Below are 21,159 nucleotides of genomic sequence, written 5' to 3' on the forward strand. Positions count from 1 at the left end.
ATACTGACAGACTGTACTATATCTTCTTTTCTTTTCATTTTCTTTCCAGCAGCAACTGCTACAAGCACACTTTCTAACAGCAAGCCATGTCCATGTTAATTGACAGAGAAAGGAGATTGTACCAGCATAAGGACCAACCCTGCCTGAAGAGCTGGAGCTGAGCTCGACAAACCTCAGTGACAGGATGTGGAGTCCAAGAAGTCACAAGTACGGAAAATAAGGAAGAAAGAAGAGGAAATCAAAGTAGAAGTAGAAGCATAGGACATTGCAAGTGGCAGACTACTACGACGGGGTGTAAAAATAAGGAAATTGCACTAAAGCTGCCGACTCTGCGGATTGCCGGAGAGCAGTTTATGAGAACGAGACGAACTTTGGGTCCCGAGGTCTCCCGTCCGGTCCGATATTATTTTTCGCAAATCGCTGTTCTGTGTAGATCCGGCGGGCCTCATCAAAGTCGACCCGTCGACTTGTCATGATCTTTCTCACCTCCCGCTTTGCTCGTTGGTCCAGGCCCGCTCTCGTGTCCCCATCGGCCACATTGGCGGCTATATCGAACTGTGACGAACTCAGACCAGCTTCTGCATCGGCCGCAAAACTGGAGGGAAGACGTTGATAGATGTAGTCGGGAACTGGCAGCAGAGGTAACCACCTCGATCGAGTGATGTAAAGTGCTACAGATAAGTCAGGCTCATCGCTTCCACAACCCTGATCCCTTTATGTCTCTTCCCTCCAGAACCAACCTACCAGTTCCACCGAGAATGACGGAGAAAAGGAGAAAGTAGAAGAGATAGTAGGTCATGATTATTTGAGGCCAAGGCAGAGGAGTGACCGAATGGCTTGGCAATCTGGTGAAATCAAGGGTGAGGGGAGGGTAAGGGCGTTAGTGATCAGAGGGACCAGCTAGAGCACCAGAAAATGAATGGGCTGGACCAGCAGGAATGCTACCACTGGAGGAGGGAAAGAAGGAGAGGGACAGAACCAACAGGACAAGGGAGGTCAAGAAGACGTCGAGGAGTGGCCTGATGGCCTGACGGAACAGGCACCAAGATATTATCGGTCTATTCCCAAAGCGGCCTGCTTAGCGACTTCCGGGCTTGGCATGCAACACCCACAATCCCATGTCGAGGTGATCGCGACTTCGAGCCAATATCCCCTCGAATATCCATCCAGTCACCATGGCCGCCGAAAGAACAAACATCTCCAACGACCTGATCTGGCAGATCACCCGTATGTCTATCTGCTACAATCCTTTGGGATTTCGTACCACTCCGCCATACACCCGACTGATCGCAAATTCTTTGGAACAGGCAACCAGAATGCTTATCTGGTCAAGCGCAACAGCGGTGGTGGCTCTCAGTTTTCCCGGGATTCTCTGAACCTGCTGAACAAGCATTCCTTCAAGGTACGGAGCTTTGATGGATGGGATACCGCTTTTCTAAATTGCTGACAATTGTGTTTCGATGTTTAGTATGCCGGCTATGCTAACAACAAGGTATCTGACTTGCGACGTGACACTCGATACTCTGGGGGGGTATGTGAAATGCTAATTCAACTACAATAGGCCGTCGGTGTGCAGGCTACTGCCAACGGTGGTGTTGCCGTGACCTCCAAGAAGCCCGGCAACCCTCAGCAGCCCGCCAAGAACCAGGTCACCGTGAGCTTCGGTCCTAACACTGGCACCCGCAAGTAAGCAGAACAGAACCCTCTGGGTGGACCGAGTCGGTACTGATGGCGGTTTCGTTTGTTCAGGATCTACAAGGGTGTTGCCGATAAGACCGCCAAGAATGGCTACCGTGGCGACCTCCGCGAGGAGGCCGTTGCCCGTGTGAGTGCCATTCGTCGCTCGCAGAAGGCCAAGAAGGATACCCCCGCGCAGAAGCCCCGTGGCGCCCAGGCCCGCAAGGCCGCGGAGAAGGATTCGGAGTAAATGGACTCTGAAGTAACCAGCTCTAAATTGCGGATGGCAGGAGGACCCGGATGAAAGAAGAGCGGATCGGATAGGTGTCTACGACTGCGCCGTGCTGGATCAGGGTGAAGATGTCTATGTAATCTAGGGATCTTGCCCCGGACATTAGAAGTACCGAGGCCTTCCAAAGAAGCAAGCGGAAACGCAGGGTTTCTGGTCTTTTTGTCAAAAAGATCAAGGGGAAGAAAAACGCAAAATGAAACAAACTGAAAGATTTCTTGTCCAATGCCCCCAAGACTCGGATACGATCGGGGAGTATGTGAAAACAATTACCCATAATCCAAGGCACATGTAGAGAAGAGGCTCGGGCCGAGCATAGTCACATCGGGAGTAGATCTCGGGGGTAAATCAGAGAGAGAGAGAGAGCGCGCGAGCGAGAGATTGCTGGGCGTCCCGCCTTTTTCCGATGGAAAGGAAATTCACGGAACGATGGGACGGGAGGGTTCACCTGGGCAAGATTGTAAGGTTGTACCCTTGGAAGTACCTGAAGTGCTTCAGTACCTGCGCCCCCAGCCAAACATTAGTAGTAAACGAGGTACACTGGCACGGGCCATTCAAAGACGCCATGACTAACCCCCTCTGGACTGAGGTCCGGGGTTGCCCCTCATAAATGCCCCTCCACCTTTTATTAAGTCGCGCTTTCCTTCCCCTGATCATCCTCTTTCCACCCCCCCCCCCCCCATTCTCCATCAATACATTCTCCCTTTCCCTTTCTTCTTTCCACACACTCTCTCATCATGGTTAAAGCTGGTAGGTTTTGGTTTGGTCTTGTTTGATCTTGCTTCTTCTGCCCCACCCTGCTGGACACTGCTGACTTGTGCGGGGCTTAGTTGTTCTCGGGGCTTCTGGTGGCATTGGCCAGGTTGGTTTCGTTTAGATGTGGGAAATAGTCGTCAGCGTATCTGATGGTCTTGAATAGCCCCTGTCCCTCCTCTTGAAGGCTTGTCCTCTTGTCGACGAGCTCGCCCTGTACGATGTCGTCAATACCCCTGGCGTCGCTGCGGACCTTTCTCACATCTCCTCGGTTGCCGTAGGTTCCTCAGAACCCCCGGGAGTTAATAATGGACATACTGACTTGGAAGTAGAAAATCTCTGGTTACCTTCCCAAGGATGATGGATTGAAGCATGCCTTGACTGGCGCCGACGTGGTTGTTATCCCAGCCGGCATTCCCCGTCAGCCCACCTGTCTAGCCTGCTGTGTGTGTGCGCATGAGGTTCGCTAACATCCGGTGTAGGTAAACCTGGCATGACTCGTGACGATCTTTTCAAGGTCAATGCCTCGATCGTTCGTGACCTCGTCAAGGGCATTGCCGAATTTTCCCCCAAGGCTTTCACTCTCGTCATTTCTAACCCCGTCAACTCCACCGTCCCCATCGCAGCCGAAGTGCTCAAGGCCGCTGGAGTCTTCGACCCTAAGCGCCTGTTTGGTGTGACCACCCTGGATGTTGTTCGCGCCGAAACGTTCACGCAGGAGTTCTCTGGCCTCAAGGATGCCTCCAAGGCAACTGTTCCGGTCATCGGTGGTCACTCCGGCGAGACTATTGTGCCCCTGTTCAGCAAGGTTTCCCCGGGCTTCCAGATCCCTGCTGACCGCTACGATGCCCTTGTCAACCGTGCGTGATTTGTTTTTTTCTGGTGAAATCCCCTGTTACAAATACTAATAACGCACACAGGTGTTCAGTTTGGCGGCGATGAGGTTGTCAAGGCCAAGGATGGCGCTGGCTCCGCTACCTTATCCATGGCCTTTGCTGGCTTCAGGTCTGATCTCACCCTGTTCCCAAAGTGGAGCGAACATTGATATTGATTTATTCCAGATTCGCTGAGGCCGTGATCAAGGCCACCAAAGGCGAAAAGGGCATCGTGGAGCCTACTTTTGTTTACCTTCCCGGCGTAGCTGGTGGCGATGAAATTGTCAAGGCTACTGGGGTGGAGTTTTTCTCTACTCCTGTGGAGCTTGGTGTATGTTTGCTTTTCCTCTTGTGCATATTTGCTTGTTAAGAAGGCTAGCTGACATGATGGATATAGCCCAACGGCGCGGAGAAAGCTGTCAACATTATTGACGGCGTGACCGATCAAGAGAAGAAGCTTCTCGAGGCTTGCATCAGCGGACTCAAGGGCAACATCGAAAAGGGCGTCGAGTTCATCAAGAATCCCCCACCAAAGTAAACGCTTCCCCCGCCCATCATGATTCGCTGCGCAGGTGGAAATCCTCCTCGCGCTTGTTTCTGCCAACGGGTCTTTGTCTGTGGACAATTCTCCGTCGGTTGCAAATGGCAGAGCCTCGCTAATCATTTGTTATCCCGGAAAGATAGGCTCTAAGCGTGAGATCATGAGAATATGAACGACGAACGGACGTGCACGGGAGGCGGCCGTGGATCATATGAGAGGAGGGTGTTGGCAGGCAAGATAGCAACAGACATGCACGCCAAGAAATTAAGATTTCCGTTTCATACCTGCCCGTCGCCTGTATTTTGCTGTAGCCGGTATTCGGACAGCTTCTTCTCTAGGTGGCCTAGAGGGTGCTGTCACACCGATCGTATTTAATCACCGGTCAAGTCAGGGGCTTTCGGCGTGTGAAGATTCGAGGTCGGCTGCACGGCAGGGAAGCTCAGGCCCAGTTGGATATCCATGTCGCGCCTTCAGGGTCGGGGCTGAACGGTTTTGATTTGGAAAGTTGCCCCCGGGAGGTCAGATGTCTCCGCTTGCACCGTCGTGTTGATGCCCAGGTTTGCTAATGCACCGCGAATAATGCCGCAGGGAAACCACAAGTACTAGAGCCACTGTCAGCCCACCATCCTTCAAGTTCAGCGGAGGAAGTTGCCCGATCTCTTACTGCCTGGGCCATGGAAATTGCTTCGCTCCGTACGGCCATGCTCATTCTCGCAAATGGTCTAAACGCGCTGTCGGTCAAAACATATACCCCCTATCTCACGTTAGTGACGTGTATATCTTAAAAAGGCTGCTTGCCGAAAATTGCCGCCGTGCCGACATACTCGATGGTTTGTTTTCAAATTGTCCACTTGTTTTCTGAATAGAACCGTCCATAGATCCTTGCAGAGGAATTTGATGACATCGAGATTGTCGGTGAATCGAGGGCGATCTCGGGAGAACCTGTATCAGCCAGAGAACTGTCAGTCGGCCACACAGCATTATGGAAGATGAAAACCGAATCATCTGGGATGTCCATTTTGCTTTGGGAGTAACCAAGGAAAGCACAGGGTAAGGGGTGGGAGACCGAAGGATACAGTGTAGCTCACCTTTCCGCGAGGCCTTGTCCAACACGATAGCCCAAGGATTCGAGACGAAAGAAGGTCGTCTCCCTGATCTCTTCATCGTCCGGTTCGTTGTGCTCGGCCGATAACTCTTTCGCTAACCGCTCCGCCATAGGCACCAGCTCGATGAGCAGGAAATCGAAGCACGAGGAACTGAGAACACGGGCATTGGGATCAGAGACGTTTGACGGAGAAGTAATGTCGAATGACATGGTGGAAGAGGGCGAGTTGCAGTGATGATGGGTTGGGGGGGGGGGGGGCGGTTGAGTTGAGCTTCTGAGGTGGTACCCGTGGACCGGTCTACGTACGGGTCAGTCAGCATGGGGCTCCACCCCCGGCCGCTTTTTTGCTCTACGCGCAGCGTGTTTACAGCAGAAAAAAAGAAAGAAAGAAAAAACTTGGGGGGTCTGGGCTCTGGAGAGGTTATGCGAAAGAAGAGAAAATGCATTCAAAATCCGTTTTCCCGCCTGCCCCGGTCAACCAAATGCAACATCAAAGACACCCGTGCCCGGTAAACACCATAAAACACCGTGGGAATATGCACCGCAAAAACAGAAACGAGGGAGTGTCAAGCGAACCCCTCTAGTTCGACGACGAATGGGGCCCACCGTTAAAAGGGGCACTAGTGGATGTATGATGACTTGGTCGAGGCCAAGCGCGAACGGCCATGTCAAGTGCGGGTCGTTTAGGAGGAGGCGCGGGAGACTCGTCGCTTTCATCCCCACTACTAATGAGATCAATAACCTGTGTAGCAGGTCGCTTTTTGCTCGACATGCGAGCTGCAGATGATGGAGTTGACGTTTCCCTTGACTGCGCTGGTGTCCGCGCCAGAGAGACACTCAGGGGAACAGGCTCTTGCTTCACTGGAGCGATGCTGGGCTCAATGATCTCAATCAAGTCATCATCTCCCTCTGATGCGGGTGTACCGCCGGCCAGCTTGGCTGACCCTGCATCGTCGGGTGTTAACCATGTCCCATCGGGTTCAATAACGACTTGATCCATGTCGGACGATGTTGATTGGAGGATATCATCGACGTATCTGTTTTATCAGTCAAACAGGGCGCCTTCAGAATGGAAAAAGTGGGGTGTTCAAAACTCACTGGTCCATCTGCAGTGACTCGAAGCTAGTTGACTTGGAACATACAGGGCAGGTCCACGTGGGTGCCTGCTTTTGCAGTTCTAGAAATGAGGATGCATCGAAGCATTGGTTATGAGTGCAAATGACAGAACGACATGGGACCTGGATCCGAAGAGTGGACAGAGGGCACTTGAGAGACATGACGCTGGATGTAGCAACAATATCAGAGTCATTGGCACGATTTTTCACTAAGATAAAAGTTGTTAGGTGGCGCGATCTGCACAGAAACAATGGCTTCTTACTTTCGCGGATGACCTGCTCCTTCGAAATGAGTTTGCGCGACTGCAACTGCGCGACAAGCTCCTCTACTGGATGTCGCTGAACCAGGTTGGCGATCACAAAGAATTTCTGCAGAGCGGTTAGTCCAAGGCCAGGCATAGGACCAATTGCAGGGGAGACTAGATTTCTTGCCTTCTGGGTCAATGCATAAGTCATAACGATGTTGTTGGAATAATTCGGTTTTTTCCGTAAGTAAGGCGTGACATCTGCGGGTTGCGTGGTGCCAGGTCTATTCTTCAGCCCCCGAAGATTGGCTTTGACTTCATCGAGGTTCGCCTTGAGCTCAACCTGATGCGGAAACGCGATATCGGACTTGGTGTATTGCTTGAGGCCGGAGTCTGCCGCACAGTAAACCATCACCCGAAGGTTGGGATCCCTGTCCAGCCTCGAGATGATTGGGAGTGATAGCACAAGCTTGAGCTCTATACTATCTCTTGTCTGCTCTCGAACTAGTATCCGTTAGCTATGGAGGCTGCCCCGTGGTGAGTATAGCTAGAATCCAAAACTTACTTTTGCATTCTACCACAGAGGTGAGAGGTTCCAAGACGGTGTAAAATGGACTTTCTTTGAAAACCAAGGGACCTAGAACAGCAATATCAATGAGCCACATTCAATAAGAGGAAGAGCAGAACTCGGACCTGGATTGTACGAGTGGGACGGCATAAAGATTCCCAGAGCGGCAGAGCGGACCTGCGCCGGTGACGGCTGCGAGGGAGGTGGCTGATACTGATAGCCCGGGCTTGGGTGATATGCCCCAGAGCCAGGGATTGCTGTAGCGTGGATGCTTCTCTTCAGCGCATCGTAGCGGACGGTGTTCCCTTCCAAGCTGGAGAGGCGTTCGAGGTCTATTTCGTGAACAATATCAGTACAAATAAGAACTTTTGAAGAAAGAGGCTAGGGAAAGGATTGGGAGCGAAGTGGACGAACACTCAATAATGCGAAGTTGCAAGGCTGCCTTGACCCCCGACACTTGGAGACCCTGATTTCTCAACAGGTCCTTCAGTTGCGTGTTTGTTAGAGTTTTGATGAGACCGACGAAATAGGGTATCTCGGGCGACTGGGCGGAGGTAGCCATGGTCGTGAAAGGATATTAAGATAGATAGACTGGAGACTTCCCCGGCTTTCACGAGGTGAAATTCAATGCAGCCAGGCCCGGTATGCTGACTCTGCAGGAATACATTTCAACCTAGGCTCTGCTTGGGCACTGGGTTGTCTGGAGAAAGGGATCCTGCAACCAGTCGAATAGAACAATGGCAAAGGGGCTCTGGAGCGCAGTTGATGGCGTCGGGGGTGAAGTGCGCGCTCTGCGGTGGATGACATAAGACAGTGACTGGGGGGAAAAAAAGTTGGATGGCAGAAGACTCCAGTTGCACTCGTTGGATCGAGCAGTTCCTTTCTCTCTTTCTCCCTCCTTCCCCTTCGCCTAAATTCTTACTTGACGTCTATTGAACCATGGCCAAGAGCGTCCGTGCTAGTGTCTCCAAGCGCAACAGAGCCAATCTTCGGAAGAAGGTGTTTGGCCCGGTGGTTGATGCAAGAACTGAAAGACTGGCCGCCAAACTCCAGGACCTTGCATCGCAGCCCCGTCCAGAAGCTTCAGAGAAGTCTGAGATGGATTTGGGTGCAGATGGAGCCAGTATGTAGACTGGTGGATTCTCAATCAACTTGCAAACTAACCGCTTCCCACCCTCAATAGATGACCACAATGCCAATGATGCGGCGAAGTCTTCTCAGACCGGTGAAGGTTGGTCGCTCCTCGTTCCCTGGACATTTTGTATTTTCTTTGGATTGAACTTGGTTAACTTCTTCGGTTTGCCCTCAGAAATGGATCTCGATGCCCTCAAAACCAAGAGCCGATCCCAGAAATCAGGCCGTGTGCAAAAGCGCAATCGGAGGACGCGGCCATCTATCGTTTTCCAGTCGCATTCTTCCAAAGCCAAGAAGGGATCGAAGAGAAAGTGAAATGGAGACGAAATGAGACAAAACATGGCGTTGGGGGTCTATTTGAGAAGTATATGGGCGAGATATTTCTGTGATTTTTCTGCATTTGATACATAGTCACCATACAACCAAAGGTACCAAAACTCCACTGCTTTTCTAGATATTTGTACAATTCCTCCAGGTGATCGTAGGATGTTCTGAGTTGCTCAGGTCGTATATAATACTACCAAGAAGGGTAAAAAAAGGCCGAGGAGCATCTTCGAGCGCACGTCGGAGAGGGGTGATATGAAAGCCAGAAGGCGGTGTGAGAGGAATAAACGCGATTCTGCCCCTTGATCGGCCCTGCTTAGCTCCGTTACATCTACGCTGGTCTGTCTCTTGGGATCCCCCCCCCCCCGGGCTCTTATGGTGGCACTATGGCCATCTTTCGATCCAGCTGGGCGACCTTGGTTGCCAACTTGCTGGTGCCTGTGGGCATTCTCACCTTCTCCTCGGGGTTCTTCCCTTATAAGCCGTTACTCCCTGGGTTGGCTACATTCGAGAACGAGAATGGCACGCCCGCAGTATTCGACAAGGTCATCTTCATGGTGGTGGATGCCCTAAGGAGGTATGGTAGAGCCGGTCACTCTATCTTACCTTGAACCACTCAGCTAAAAGAACACTAGTGACTTTGTCTACGCGAATGGCTCCGGGTTCTTGTTCACGCAAAGGTGAGAATCACCTTGTGACTATACGTCCAACGAGAACAGGGAAGCTGACTGTGCTACAATAGCTTGATTCGTTCTGGCGCTGCCTTGCCATTTACTGCCCATGCGAGCTCGCCGACGGTCACAATGCCTCGGCTCAAAGCGATGACCACGGGGTCTGTTCCCTCCTTCTTGGACGTCATTCTAAATATTGCCGAGTCTGATACCTCGTCGACCCTCGCGTATCAAGATACATGGCTGGCGCAATTGAAAGCCCGAGGAGACCGGCTGGTCATGTACGGGGACGATACATGGCTCAAGCTCTTTCCGGGGATGTTTGACCGGGCCGATGGGACAACGAGCTTTTTCGTGTCGGTCAGTTGTACTTTAGTCGCTAGTGCACAAACACCCTTAGCATGCAAGCTAAGTCTCTCTCTCACAGGATTTTGTGGAAGTAGATCATAATGTCACCCGCCACGTCCCCGGTGAGCTTTCCAACAGCGACTGGTCGGCTCTCATCATGCATTACTTGGGATTGGATCATATTGGGCATAAAGCGGGCCCCAGAAGGTACAGGAGAATCCCTCGTGCTCATTGGGCTGTGGTACCTGACTGTCGACCAGTTCCTTTATGGCATCGAAACAGCACGAGATGGATATGGTGGTAGGCGAAATCTATAGTGCGATGCAACAGAAGCCGCATCTGCAGTCGACACTTTTTGTGTTGTGTGGAGACCATGGCATGAACGACGCAGGAAACCATGGCGGATCGTCCGCGGGGGAAACCTCGCCTGCTTTACTTTTCATCTCTCCCAAGCTGGAGGCCTTGGGGGAGCGGGCAGAAAGCCCTGTTGAACCATTTGCTGATCTTCAGTACTATCGAACGGTGGAACAAGCGGACATCACTCCGACATTGGCAGGACTCCTGGGCTTGCCGATACCTCTGAATAGCCTGGGGGTCTTCATTCCAGAGCTTCTGAATATGTGGGATCACGGTACCAAGCTCGCGCCCCTGTCACATTGATCATTTTGATATTGACTTGGTAATAGGATCACAGAAGCTCCATCTCTTGCATCGCAATGCGAGACAGCTATTGAACACAATCCAAGCAACTTTTCCCGGGTCTTCATTTGGTCTTGAGACTATTGCATCGAGTTGTGCCTCGGGACCAGACTCGGGGATCGAGGGCGCTCAGTGTGCATGGTCTCAAGTGCATCAGCTTCTTGCCGACGCCCCCGAGGCCGGTGACTCGTACACGCTCGCCGGACCCGCTTTGTTGCGGTTCTCAAAGATCGCGCAGGATGTGATGAGCAGCACTGCCAGCAATTACAATCTAGGAAGACTTTGTCTGGGTCTGCTGGTCACAGCTATTGCCGCTGTGCTCGTTTTCCCAACTACCTGTCATCAGTGCATGCAGTCCCGGTATGCCGGGGTGTTCTTGATGTTCATGATCATTGGATATGGGGCCATGATGTTCGCGAGCAGTTACGTAGAAGAGGAGCAGCAGTTCTGGTATTGGATTTGCTCCGGATGGATTGTCTATCTGCACGCCCGATCGCAATCATCTTCGAAACCGGGGTCATCACGGCTGAACAAAGCAGCCTCGCTGGGGCTCGCGGTCTCCCTGCGATTTTTGAGACGGTGGAACCAGACGGGGCAAAAGTTTGCTGCGGAGCCAGACATCGGTCGGACCTTCTTTCCACGCAATCCAAGCATCTTGTGGGGCTTGGTGGTCGTGGCCTATGCCGATGCGGGCGGCCAACTTCTCTCTAGTTTGCCGGATGCTATACTGTTGAAGCTGTGGGCCTTGACTCTGACCATCGGCGCCTTTGGTTTCAAATTGAACTTTGCAGCATCAGATGTCCCGGAACTCCTCGACGGAACCTTCATCTCCAAGACAGTGGGGATGTGGCCCAACGGCCCATCGCTGATTTTGCAGGCAAGGCTTGTTTTCGGGGGATTGATTTGCTTGGTCCTTCTCGCAATTTGCCGCCGGTATAGACTTAGAATCGCGCGAGGTTCGTTTTGGCCCAATTTTCCATTGACCCCGGACTGACCACCTCTAGCGGCACCCAACGCCCTTTTGCATGGTGCTCTTCATCTCTTTTTGATGACCCAGTCAAGGGTCACAAACATCCCACTGTTCCTGATCTTCCGAACCCAGGCGGTGATGCTATCCTCGATGAACCTGACCGGTATGGAGTTGACCATCACGGGCCTGGTCTTGCAGTACATGACATTCTTTGCCTTTGGGGGCTCGAATGCCATCTCGTCTGTCGATCTTTCCAATGCATACAATGGCGTGGGCTCTTATAGCGTGTTGCTGGTCGGCGTTCTCACCTTTGTGAGCAACTGGGCTGGACCTATCTGGTGGCTTTCTCAAAACCACCTGCTCCGAACCAGTCAAGTATCCACAGAGCACAATCCCGCGGCCCTGCTGACGTTCCATGTCGCAACTTCCGTGATCTCGGTCATGGCTGCCTGTACAGCTCTTCGCACGCATCTCTTCATCTGGACCGTGTTTTCCCCGAAATTCCTTTACACGATGGCATGGGCCACAGCCCATCATGTGGGGGTGAACCTCCTGGGCGAACTCGGCCTCTCCTCGCTTCGATCTAGATAATCATTGTATCGGAAATTTGACCATCGCAATTCGGTATATAATCCACACCCGTCGTAGGTGCTGCTTGGGCGATGCCGGAAGGGTAGATGGAAGAAAATCATAGCAAACCATTAAAGAGATCATCAATGGCATTTTTCTTCCGCTTTTTTGTTTTGGCCTTCTGTGTCTTCTTGGTTGACTGGCTGGAAGCTTCAGTGAGCTCGGCGATGTCCATCCTCGAATCCCCTGATCGAGAAACACGCTCTCCCAGATCCTCCTTCGCCGAAGCTACAGCGGGGGGGCCTTTCGGGAGGGGTTTCGCCCGGGGTTGCGATTTACGCTCATGCGCAATCCTGGTTGCCTTTGTCAAACGCGCCAAAGCAGCAAGTAAGACTACTCCCAGCGTAGAAAACTGATTATCGGCCACGACAGTGGAAAATGCCCTGGAGTTTGGAGAGGACCAAGGGGTTAGCATACATCCTGGGCAACTCACACCGGTGCCGATCGGGCATCTAGGGACCAGGCCAGAGGCGTTACGCACTGGAAACATCTTGGGATGAGGGAGGTAGCTAGATGTTGCTTGTAGGCGTGGGCGGCAGTAGCATCAAACGCGCGATCATCAAGGGCGTTGGCCAGTTTCAAGGTAATGCGCTTCAAGGCCGACAGCCATTTCCACCATTTGGTTCTTTGGTGCTGATTCTTGTTGCGGTGAAAAATCAAGTGGAGGGTGGAATGGACCGCCAGGATTTCTTTCGAGTCCATGACGGAGATGGTAGACGAGCAGAGAGTGGGAGAAAAGTCGGAAGGGGCGAGGTTCCCCTGCCCCACATCACCGATCGACAACTTGGGCGTTAGCGAAAGAAAACAATGAACGCAAAGCAAGAAAGAAAAACTTGTTGGATACCAAGATCGAGGCGCAGAGTGCAGGCGATATGGCCCACTCTCGAGGTCCACAACTCCCCAAGATTCAGCGGATCAAAGACCCGTCGACTCCCAGGCGCGCATCTCAGAAACTAGGTACAGGAATCACCCTCCCAGAAACCACAGGAACTCCGAGATTGAGAATATGATCACGAATTTATTGTTGTCACATCCAGTCCAGATCTTTTTTCCCCCATGTCGATCATCTACTTCTTGTGGGGACGGGGACGCGAACCCGAATTATTGACGAGACGGGACAGGAACAGCCCTAATTCTCCATCAGTTGACCGATCATCCATGGAGAACAAGACGACAGACCATTCTGGCGCGTGTTGTTGATGCTGCGCGTGAGTTTGGTGTTGTCATTGGCAGCAGGGAATTCACGCTCCATCCCGGCGTTGGGACCTCCCACATGGTAGATCTGATCGCGGTCAACATGAGCAACCCTGGCAAAGGGTGAAATCTTCCACTCACATGAGGGCGAACCTCATGGGGCATCAGCATGACCGAGCTGTTGCGGAAATGCTCGATCAACCCCGCCTGACCTTGGGTCGCTATTGTGTCCACATCCTATATTAGTCTCACCAAGAAAACAAAAGCGAAAGCAAAAGACAAGCGAGAGCGTTGTAACTGACTGGCGTAGCTGATCTCCCCGATCTTCTCCGACTGGTAGCCCGGCCTACAGAATTTCATTAGTATATCCACCTCAACTGCATGGGGTAGGGGTGAAAGTCTTGGTTCGGTCTTACCACGGCTGATTGTGGCGGGCGTGGAAGAGCTGTATGGAAGAAAAAAAAAAGTTAAATCCTCCTTATAGACATGGTTTCATTCCGGAACTTACCGGCAGGATGTCACCTGGCTAAAGACTGGTGAGCGACAACGAATATAGACGTAAGTAGAAGAAGGACTTGGACCTACCTCAGCGAAGTTCACAAAGGCATACCCCACGCTATAATCATGTCAATGCGTATGAAACACTCATCGATCACTGAAATCTTACTTGCACCCATGCGTAAAGTCTGGAAACTGTTAGAATACTCTGACCGCGAACACACAGTGAGCAGATCGCTTACCCATTCGCAGATAAATGAAGTCGTATCGACCAAAACTGGTCCGGTCGAGCAGATCCTTCAACTCCTTCTGTTTTAATTGATAAGAAATCCAAATTGTTCGATAAATGATTTTCTCATCACAGGTAATCATACCTGCGTGATCTTGTTGGGGATGTTGCGGATCATCACCTTCCCAAAAACATGTCAGACGACTACACCAAAAGGGAACGAGAGTGAGTACAGACCGTTGTCCGAACATCCAAGCCGTTGCGGATCTTGTCAGGGTTGGGCTGCAGGTTCTTGTCGGGAACCGACACAACCCTGGTGGACTTGGGAGTGGGTCGCCGGCGGTTCGAGCTCGGCGCCATGTTCTTTGGTCCCGTGGGAACCAGAGGCCGGGAGTCCGAAGTAGGGACGAAATGAGCCTTCTTCGTGGTCGACTGAAGGTTGTTGCTTCGATCAGCACTGGCAAGGATGGCAGCTGGGGTTTGCAGCTGCGAGTCGACATCAGGTTGGTGCAGGGTGACATCGAAAAGCAGAACCTGCAACATATCAACATCCATCATTCAAAAAGGAGGAACAGGAAAGCATACTCCACTCGGTGAAATTGGAAACGCCTTGGCGGCATTCAAAGCGTGGCGAATATCGAAAAACTCGACGCGGAATTCAAAGATGCCACGACCAAGGTTGCTTTCAACAAACTGGAAGTGACCAACAGGCCCCAGCATCAACCGCACCATGGCCTGTGCCTGGGAAAGGGTCATCTGGGGGGTAGCATCGGTACCAAGGGAAACATTCACCTGGCCCTCATAGTCAGATGGGCGAGATCGCACCGCGGAAAACCGGTCAAACTCCTTGCGAGTCAACGAAACAATTTCCCAGCCCGGTCGAAGATACTGGATTTTATCCTTGGCCGCGTCTGCGTCCGCGATGTTGGCGAAGCCAACAACAAAGCTGTTCTCGGTTGAAAGCCGGTTCAGCGAAGGCCCATCCAGAGTGGGGAATTCTTGAAACTGTCGCGGGTCAGTCTTGAGTCCCAGTCAACTGGTTTTTTTTTTTTTTTTTTCACATACATGGAAAAATTGCACAATGCGCTGGGGATCAGAATCACTGATCACATTGTTGACGAGGAAATGTCGACCACGTCGGTCTGCAGACAGACTGGTCGAGTTCACTGGCGCATTCATCTGACCCATGTTATTCCTGGATGGAGTCGGACGAAAAACCGGAAGGGTAGCTGTAACATAAGCAGAGGTGGAAGACGGAAAGCCACTGATTCCAGTGGGCATCGGGGTCACGTTCGATGTGCCCGAAGCGAACCCCCCGGTAGGTGGGAGAGCGGCAGGCAGAGCTGCCAAGGCAGATCCCTGACCATTTGCGCTAGAAGATCCGAAAGGAGGCTCAGCCTGCATAGGCAAATAACCTGAGTACAGGTTCGATGCGTTCGACTCAGGCGGAATTGGAGTACTGCGAAGATGGTCAGTACATGATGTTCAACAAGAAAGCAGACAAATGATCTAACAAGGGACGAATGGGATCCTCATCCGTTGAAGAGGAAGTGTCAAAGAAAGGTCCTGCATAACGAAGTGTATTCCCGTTACCAGACCAGGGATGATGACCATCAGCCAACGAAGGCATGGCCTGGCGCCGGTCACTCATGGCAGGCGGTGTCAGGTTTTGATGTGATGTTTGGAAAAAAGTCAAGGCGCACAAAGGAACAAAGCAGCAGGTAAAATGAGCCACGAGACAAAGGGAAAAGAGGATGGGAGGATAAGAAGAAAGGGACAAAAAAGATTGGGGAAAAAGGGAAAAAAAGAAAGAAAGAAAGAAAGAAAGCAGCAAGAAATGCCTCTACTTATACCCAGGCTACGACTCATACTTTGTTGTCGCGTTACCGTATCGCCGCGGCGACTCACTGATTTTACAGCTCATTGGCTAGGATCTCGACTCATACGCTGAAATCGCGGCTGGGACGGCTGGGATCGCGACTCATAGGGGTTTAACACAAGGAAAGTAAACAAGCCCAAGGCTAAGGAGATTTCCTGGAGAAAGTAATGGTTAGACGGATAAAAAAGCAGCTAATAATAGTATATAGAGTGCCCAATATGCATTGATGCCGCTCGCAGATCGCTTTAACACTAATTCATAGCCCTTCAGTAGACGTTCTCATAGTCCCATGCACTCGTATTGGAACATACTGTGGATTCCTTAGTGCCAGATTATTATCTCCTGACCGTAAATTGAACAGGAAAAATGCACCTGGGCTACTTGCATCACAGGCTCTTCTACACCTGATAAATAATTATATACGATGCGGATATCTCTATACAAAGTGACGTTCAGGAGATCGGACGCCTATTGGATAATTCTCTTCTAGACCCACTTAGTGTCGTAGTAGCGTAAGTTGGTCGAGGTCCGTGCGCAGCGTATTTGAACCTCATTGCTTTTAGGCCCTAGGACTCCTGCTTGGCCCTGCTTGCAATCATGCCATCCATGGCAACTTTACGGGAGCCTCATGTGCTCAATCAGGTAAAGACCCTTAAAGGAGATTGACTAGAGGATGGGCTGACCGCATATTTAGATCATCATCTCCCCCTCCGATACCGACTACCTAGACCAGCTTATCCCCTCCATTCGCGAATACAGTGTGGGCAACCGGACCCCACAGCTCCTCCATTCCCTTTCTCGGTTTGCCAGTGACAAAGAGGCTGAGATTGAGAGCATCTGCAATACCAACCACCAGGAGTTCGTCTCGTCCGTCAACTCACTGCTGGGTATTCGCGAAGGGACAGTGAGCCTGACCGCGGAGATCCTCGACCTCAACCAATCCATCCAGACCAGTACTGAGCGGCTTGCGGAACAAAAGAAGGCCCTTGTTGAATCACGTGGTCACCGCCAGAACATAGATGAAACCTCCCGTGCTATCCAGGACTGCTTGGAGGTCCTACGCCTGGCCAATCAAGTTCATGACCTGTTGGCGAAAAAGAATCACTATGCGGCACTTCGAGCATTAGAGGAGCTTCAGAATGTCCATCTCAAGGGGGTGACCCAATACAAAATTGCGGTCATGATCCAGCGCTCAGTGCCGGCGACACAGCGGGCCATCGCCGAAGCGGTCATGTCGGACTTGAATACGTGGCTCTACCGAATCCGGGAGATGTCCCAGTACCTTGGTGAAATTGCCCTCTTTCACACAGACCAGCGCAAATCGCGACAGAAACAACGAGCTGAGAGGATCCCGTACTTGGACCACTTCAACCTGAATTCCGCGATCGAGCTGGTTTCGGACGAGGACGAAGAGTATGACCTGCTACACAACGACGATCTTCAGGTTGACTTCACCCCTCTTTTCGAGTGCCTGCACATCCACCAGTCTCTAGGGCACATGGATAAGTTTCGCATTGAATACGCCAATACACGCCGACGACAAAAGGACCTCCTGCTTCCAGCGTCCATTACCTTGATTGATGAAGACGGCGCCAGTCTACACAATTTACTGGAGGAGATGGCAGGTTTTGCTATCGTGGAGCGGTCGACGATGAAACGAGTCCCCGATCTCAGATCGCCAGTAGATGTAAGTATCTCCTTCATTGTTCTTGGCATCCAGATATCTGACCTGCTCTTTGGTGCCATTTGACTAGATTGACGAGCTGTGGGATTCCATGTGTCAAACGGCCGTTGCTTTGATCTCCAAGGCACTTCCTGAAGTGGACAACGCAGAGAACATTCTCAAGATCAAGAACCTGATTGCCTTGTTTATGCAGACGATGAATGTCGGAGACCCCAGCTTTCATAAACTGCGGTCTGCATGGCTGACCTGTGACATAGACCTGGAATTTCCCCGTCAGGGTTTTCGATGACTTCTTGCTGAAACTCTTTGAAAAGTACGCGGAACTTCTCAAGAAAAGATTTAGTGACGATTTCCAGGAGGTATGGCTTCTTTCTGTGACGATTTGGTCGATTCGACTGACATGGCCAGATTGTGTCGACCGATGACTACATGCCCATGCCAATCCAGACCCCCGAAGAATACGACAAGGTACTCAATGTGAGCTGGTATAGCCCGGACAGGCCGCGCGAGGAGCAATCGTACGTTTGGGGATATTATCTTTCTTCCGTTTATATAGCCTTGACTGATGGCTGGAATCAGGTACCCATGCATATTGCCGTTCTCGCGAATGTATCCGCTGTGCTGCATCGACATCCGGAATTTTTTAAACCAGTTCTACTTTTTTGCCAACGATGACTTCTCGAACCCGATTGCAATTGACGAGACCTTGAAAGAGGTGAGTGCGGACCCTTCTTTCCCCTCAGAACATCAGAACTGACCGAAAAGTCGCTGGACGATCTCTTGTCACGGAAGGTCTGTGACACTCTGGTGGAGCGTCTCTCCTCACAATACCTGGGACAGATCGTCCAAATTCTTATCAACTTGGAGCATTTTGAGCTGGCTTGCCACGAGCTGGAACTCCTTCTGGCGGCAGCAAGGTCCCAGAATTCCACCGGCACTTCAATCATATTGAAAGCCACGGAGAAATTCCAAAATAACAAGAAAGCAGCTGAAAAACGCATTTTCGAGGTAGTCAACTCCAAACTCGACGATCTCATCGAAACCGCGGAATATGAGTGGATGGCACCCACGGCTCCCATTGAGCCCAGTAATTACATGCAGACCTTGACTCGGTTTCTGTCCAATATCATGAACTCTACTTTGCTCGGTCTGCCGACCGAGATCAAAGAGCTGATTTACTTTGACGCTCTGAGTCATGCCGCAAATATGATCTTGGTGAGCCCCCTTGTCGAGCTTTGAGATCTTGGCCCCGAATACTAACTGGCTCTGAAGGCACAACCACTCGCCCCCGAGGTGAAGAAAATCAACCCAAATGGAGTGATAGCATTGGCCATGGATGTCGAATATCTTGCGCAATTCGTGGATAGCTTGAATGTGCCCATTCTGCGTGAAAATCTTGACGAGTTGCAGCAGACAGTCCAACTGATGCAGGCTGAGAATGCGGATGAGTTTTATGATATCTCCACGCGAAACAAGAAATACGGGCGTGTTGACGCCATGCAAGGGCCCCTGCTGCTCGAGAAGTATGGCTTTGCAATCCAATTCACCCCGTGCATTTGCTAATCTGTTGATAGACTCACCCGTACTGTCCAAGCACCAACCAAGGTAGACAAGTTCGCGACCCTCTCATCGCGATTCAAGAAGACTTGATCAACCCCGCTGGACACCATTTGATGATACCCTAACTGTCTGCTACAATGAAAGGGAAAGCCTGGTCACAAGGTTATACAATTTTCTACCATAGAGCAGTCACAAACAATACGAAAACCTCGATCGAGGCTCTTGATAAAAACCCACAAAAAAATCAATAATAAAGACAGGAAAAAGTGCCAGTCTCTTCCCCTACTAAACCAGTGGTATCCATGTTGCCTTTGCCTTGCATAAAATCAAATAAAACACTGCGAAGAGAACGGACAAAAAAAAAGCAATAAGATCGAAGCATTTATCTCAAAACATGCACTATTCCTCAAGCTGCCGTGGAACAAGTTGCATAATATCCATTTACTTGATGACATTAGCCTTCATTCTCAAGATAGATCGGACACTTCGATGGTCACGTACCTGCTGGGGAGGCAGATGCGGGTACGCATACATTCCCTCAAACATTTGAGACTGGGGCTGCCCGTATGCCGTGGTTGGGTCAGACTGGACTGCTCCAGGGTACATCGCCGGCTGTGGGCGATACTCCTGGTCTTGCGGGAGACCATGTTGGCCCAGGGACCCATAATCCGCAGGCCCCATATGTTGGTGCGGCTGAACGCCATGCTGTGTCGGCGGCAATTGACCCGCTGAAGGTCCGGGTGCCGTACCAGCCTGGCTAGATCGCTTGGCATGCGAGGTCGCTTCTTCACGAGGGACAATATCGATAAGGAAATCAAACATGTCGGACTTGGAAAGAGCCGCAGCAATATCAGACCGCTGCAGTGTACGGCGCTTGTTGTCTTCGGCGTGGATCCAGGCGCGCATGGTCAATTCCGTAATGAAGATGTCGCAACCCTTGGCAAACAAGATCGGCGCCTCCGCGGAGATCATTTTGACCTCTGGATCCGCTTTCATCACCTTCTTGATGCGAGCCAGTGGCAGCTGATGAACCTTATAGTCGTGGCTCTCGTTTTCCAGATGGGAGATCACATGTTGCCAATAGGTCGTCAGGATATCGCGAGCTGTTCCTTGAAGGCCTTGGTTTACCTGGAAAAAATAAGTATTTGGGCTTGCGGGAGACGAGGCTAGAATTCCCTAGGAACTTACGTTGGCCCAAGTGCCGGTGTAGAGCTCGGCGACTGGTGCATAACCTTGCGCTGAAAGCTAATTAGGTTGAATGTTAGCTAGCTGTATCTTAGACTCATCGCCACGAGATCATCGCGACAAGGCTCTGGTCATGGTGGATGGCATTACCGCTGCACTGGCCCCTATAATCGCAATGTCAGCTTATGCACTTAACTGAGCTCGAGTTAGGAAGAGACAAGGCCAGCAATTTGCCTATAACCAGGTCCCGGCGCAGTTCTCGATCACGGTGTAGGGTGATGTTGGAATTGAATTACCATAATGTCCTCCATTCTGGGTATCATAAGAGGGCTGCTGTGGTCTGCCCTGCTGTGGGCCGGCACCCTGAGAGGCGGGATCCATGGGAAAATAGCGTGTTTGGAACCGTGTGTGGTGTCCGGGATCAGATGGAATTAAGCTGGTGTTGCGAGCTCACCAGGATGCTGGGAGAATGCGACGCGACTGGAGAACGGATGGGACGGGCCGCCGAGTCCGAGAGGAGGCGCGATGGAAGGAATTGCAAATAAACTAATCAAATTGATGGAATCCGACGAACTGATCTGCCCCGGGAGAACGTGTCAAGCCGAGGTGCAGGTGTGCGATGAGAAGCGCGTAGGAGCGTGCCAAGCACGGGCAGCGGTCTGACGTTTCCGGGTGTCCCCCTCCAAGCTCTTTCGTCCAGCAATTGGATTTCTTACGTCGTTCACCTTTTTCCTTAAGATCCTTATGGTATTTATATATTTGACATTTTACAAGAATAGTCTTATGTAGTCAGAATGGGGCAGGTTGATCAATCAGCATAATCATCTCCTGGTCTGATCGTGCGGGGTGGTCTACTAAAGCTGGTACTTGATGGAAAGTACCGGTACATATTATGCGCGCAGAAAATTCAAGCCATGTAGGTTCCAGTACATGGAACCTAAGTAAGGGCCTTATAAAGTCATGTGATCAATAAGGGAAAAAGAAAA

At 51.3% G+C, this 21,159-nt stretch overlaps 10 protein-coding genes across 10 annotated transcripts; 4 read left to right on the forward strand and 6 right to left on the reverse strand.

The window, feature by feature from the left end:
- Positions 1–351: 351 nt before the first annotated feature.
- Positions 352–799, reverse strand: NUU61_007110 (DUF2015 domain-containing protein; the record flags this gene model as incomplete). The annotated part of the gene is made up of 2 exons (XM_056657635.1): positions 352–671; positions 745–799. 2 exons carry the CDS (start codon positions 797–799, stop codon positions 352–354), a joined length of 375 nt encoding a protein of 124 aa, XP_056510435.1.
- Positions 800–1,175: 376 nt separating this feature from the next.
- Positions 1,176–1,927, forward strand: NUU61_007111 (uncharacterized protein; the record flags this gene model as incomplete). Its single annotated transcript, XM_056657636.1, has 5 exons — positions 1,176–1,227; positions 1,308–1,402; positions 1,469–1,492; positions 1,562–1,686; positions 1,750–1,927. The coding sequence occupies 5 exons, from the start codon at positions 1,176–1,178 to the stop codon at positions 1,925–1,927; spliced, it is 474 nt and encodes a 157-aa protein (XP_056510436.1).
- Positions 1,928–2,703: 776 nt separating this feature from the next.
- Positions 2,704–4,132, forward strand: NUU61_007112 (malate dehydrogenase; the record flags this gene model as incomplete). The annotated part of the gene is made up of 8 exons (XM_056657637.1): positions 2,704–2,716; positions 2,797–2,828; positions 2,886–2,996; positions 3,052–3,139; positions 3,202–3,579; positions 3,640–3,724; positions 3,781–3,925; positions 3,992–4,132. 8 exons carry the CDS (start codon positions 2,704–2,706, stop codon positions 4,130–4,132), a joined length of 993 nt encoding a protein of 330 aa, XP_056510437.1.
- Positions 4,133–4,605: 473 nt separating this feature from the next.
- On the reverse strand, positions 4,606–5,450 carry NUU61_007113 (trafficking protein particle complex subunit; the record flags this gene model as incomplete). The annotated part of the gene is made up of 4 exons (XM_056657638.1): positions 4,606–4,737; positions 4,800–4,889; positions 4,960–5,077; positions 5,224–5,450. The coding sequence occupies 4 exons, from the start codon at positions 5,448–5,450 to the stop codon at positions 4,606–4,608; spliced, it is 567 nt and encodes a 188-aa protein (XP_056510438.1).
- A 370-nt stretch (positions 5,451–5,820) lies between these two features.
- NUU61_007114 (transcriptional regulator family: Zinc finger MIZ-type) lies at positions 5,821–7,730 on the reverse strand (the record flags this gene model as incomplete). The annotated part of the gene is made up of 6 exons (XM_056657639.1): positions 5,821–6,277; positions 6,339–6,564; positions 6,619–7,104; positions 7,166–7,237; positions 7,294–7,500; positions 7,583–7,730. 6 exons carry the CDS (start codon positions 7,728–7,730, stop codon positions 5,821–5,823), a joined length of 1,596 nt encoding a protein of 531 aa, XP_056510439.1.
- Positions 7,731–8,107: 377 nt separating this feature from the next.
- Positions 8,108–11,905, forward strand: NUU61_007115 (uncharacterized protein; the record flags this gene model as incomplete). Its single annotated transcript, XM_056657640.1, has 9 exons — positions 8,108–8,291; positions 8,352–8,566; positions 8,947–9,203; positions 9,262–9,306; positions 9,369–9,657; positions 9,725–9,852; positions 9,906–10,276; positions 10,332–11,300; positions 11,349–11,905. 9 exons carry the CDS (start codon positions 8,108–8,110, stop codon positions 11,903–11,905), a joined length of 3,015 nt encoding a protein of 1,004 aa, XP_056510440.1.
- Positions 11,906–12,002: 97 nt separating this feature from the next.
- Positions 12,003–12,646, reverse strand: NUU61_007116 (uncharacterized protein; the record flags this gene model as incomplete). Its single annotated transcript, XM_056657641.1, has 2 exons — positions 12,003–12,327; positions 12,426–12,646. The coding sequence occupies 2 exons, from the start codon at positions 12,644–12,646 to the stop codon at positions 12,003–12,005; spliced, it is 546 nt and encodes a 181-aa protein (XP_056510441.1).
- Positions 12,647–13,011: 365 nt separating this feature from the next.
- On the reverse strand, positions 13,012–15,516 carry NUU61_007117 (putative meiosis protein MEI2; the record flags this gene model as incomplete). Its single annotated transcript, XM_056657642.1, has 14 exons — positions 13,012–13,073; positions 13,124–13,226; positions 13,280–13,359; positions 13,441–13,484; positions 13,555–13,583; positions 13,647–13,664; positions 13,724–13,754; positions 13,806–13,824; positions 13,879–13,945; positions 14,011–14,046; positions 14,103–14,399; positions 14,451–14,870; positions 14,931–15,324; positions 15,380–15,516. The coding sequence occupies 14 exons, from the start codon at positions 15,514–15,516 to the stop codon at positions 13,012–13,014; spliced, it is 1,737 nt and encodes a 578-aa protein (XP_056510442.1).
- Positions 15,517–16,341: 825 nt separating this feature from the next.
- NUU61_007118 (Rab GTPase-binding exocyst subunit SEC15) lies at positions 16,342–19,078 on the forward strand (the record flags this gene model as incomplete). The annotated part of the gene is made up of 9 exons (XM_056657643.1): positions 16,342–16,386; positions 16,439–17,431; positions 17,499–17,630; positions 17,686–17,787; positions 17,837–17,946; positions 18,008–18,143; positions 18,194–18,643; positions 18,701–18,951; positions 19,003–19,078. 9 exons carry the CDS (start codon positions 16,342–16,344, stop codon positions 19,076–19,078), a joined length of 2,295 nt encoding a protein of 764 aa, XP_056510443.1.
- Positions 19,079–19,429: 351 nt separating this feature from the next.
- Positions 19,430–20,554, reverse strand: hapE (CCAAT-binding factor complex subunit HapE; the record flags this gene model as incomplete). Its single annotated transcript, XM_056657644.1, has 5 exons — positions 19,430–19,432; positions 19,490–20,116; positions 20,177–20,233; positions 20,295–20,337; positions 20,415–20,554. The coding sequence occupies 5 exons, from the start codon at positions 20,552–20,554 to the stop codon at positions 19,430–19,432; spliced, it is 870 nt and encodes a 289-aa protein (XP_056510444.1).
- Between the last annotated feature and the right edge of the window lie 605 nt (positions 20,555–21,159).

This window comes from Penicillium alfredii, assembly GCF_028826965.1.
Source record: "Penicillium alfredii strain IBT 34128 chromosome Unknown utg000009l_segment0_segment0, whole genome shotgun sequence".
NCBI classification, from domain to species: Eukaryota; Fungi; Ascomycota; class Eurotiomycetes; order Eurotiales; family Aspergillaceae; genus Penicillium; species Penicillium alfredii.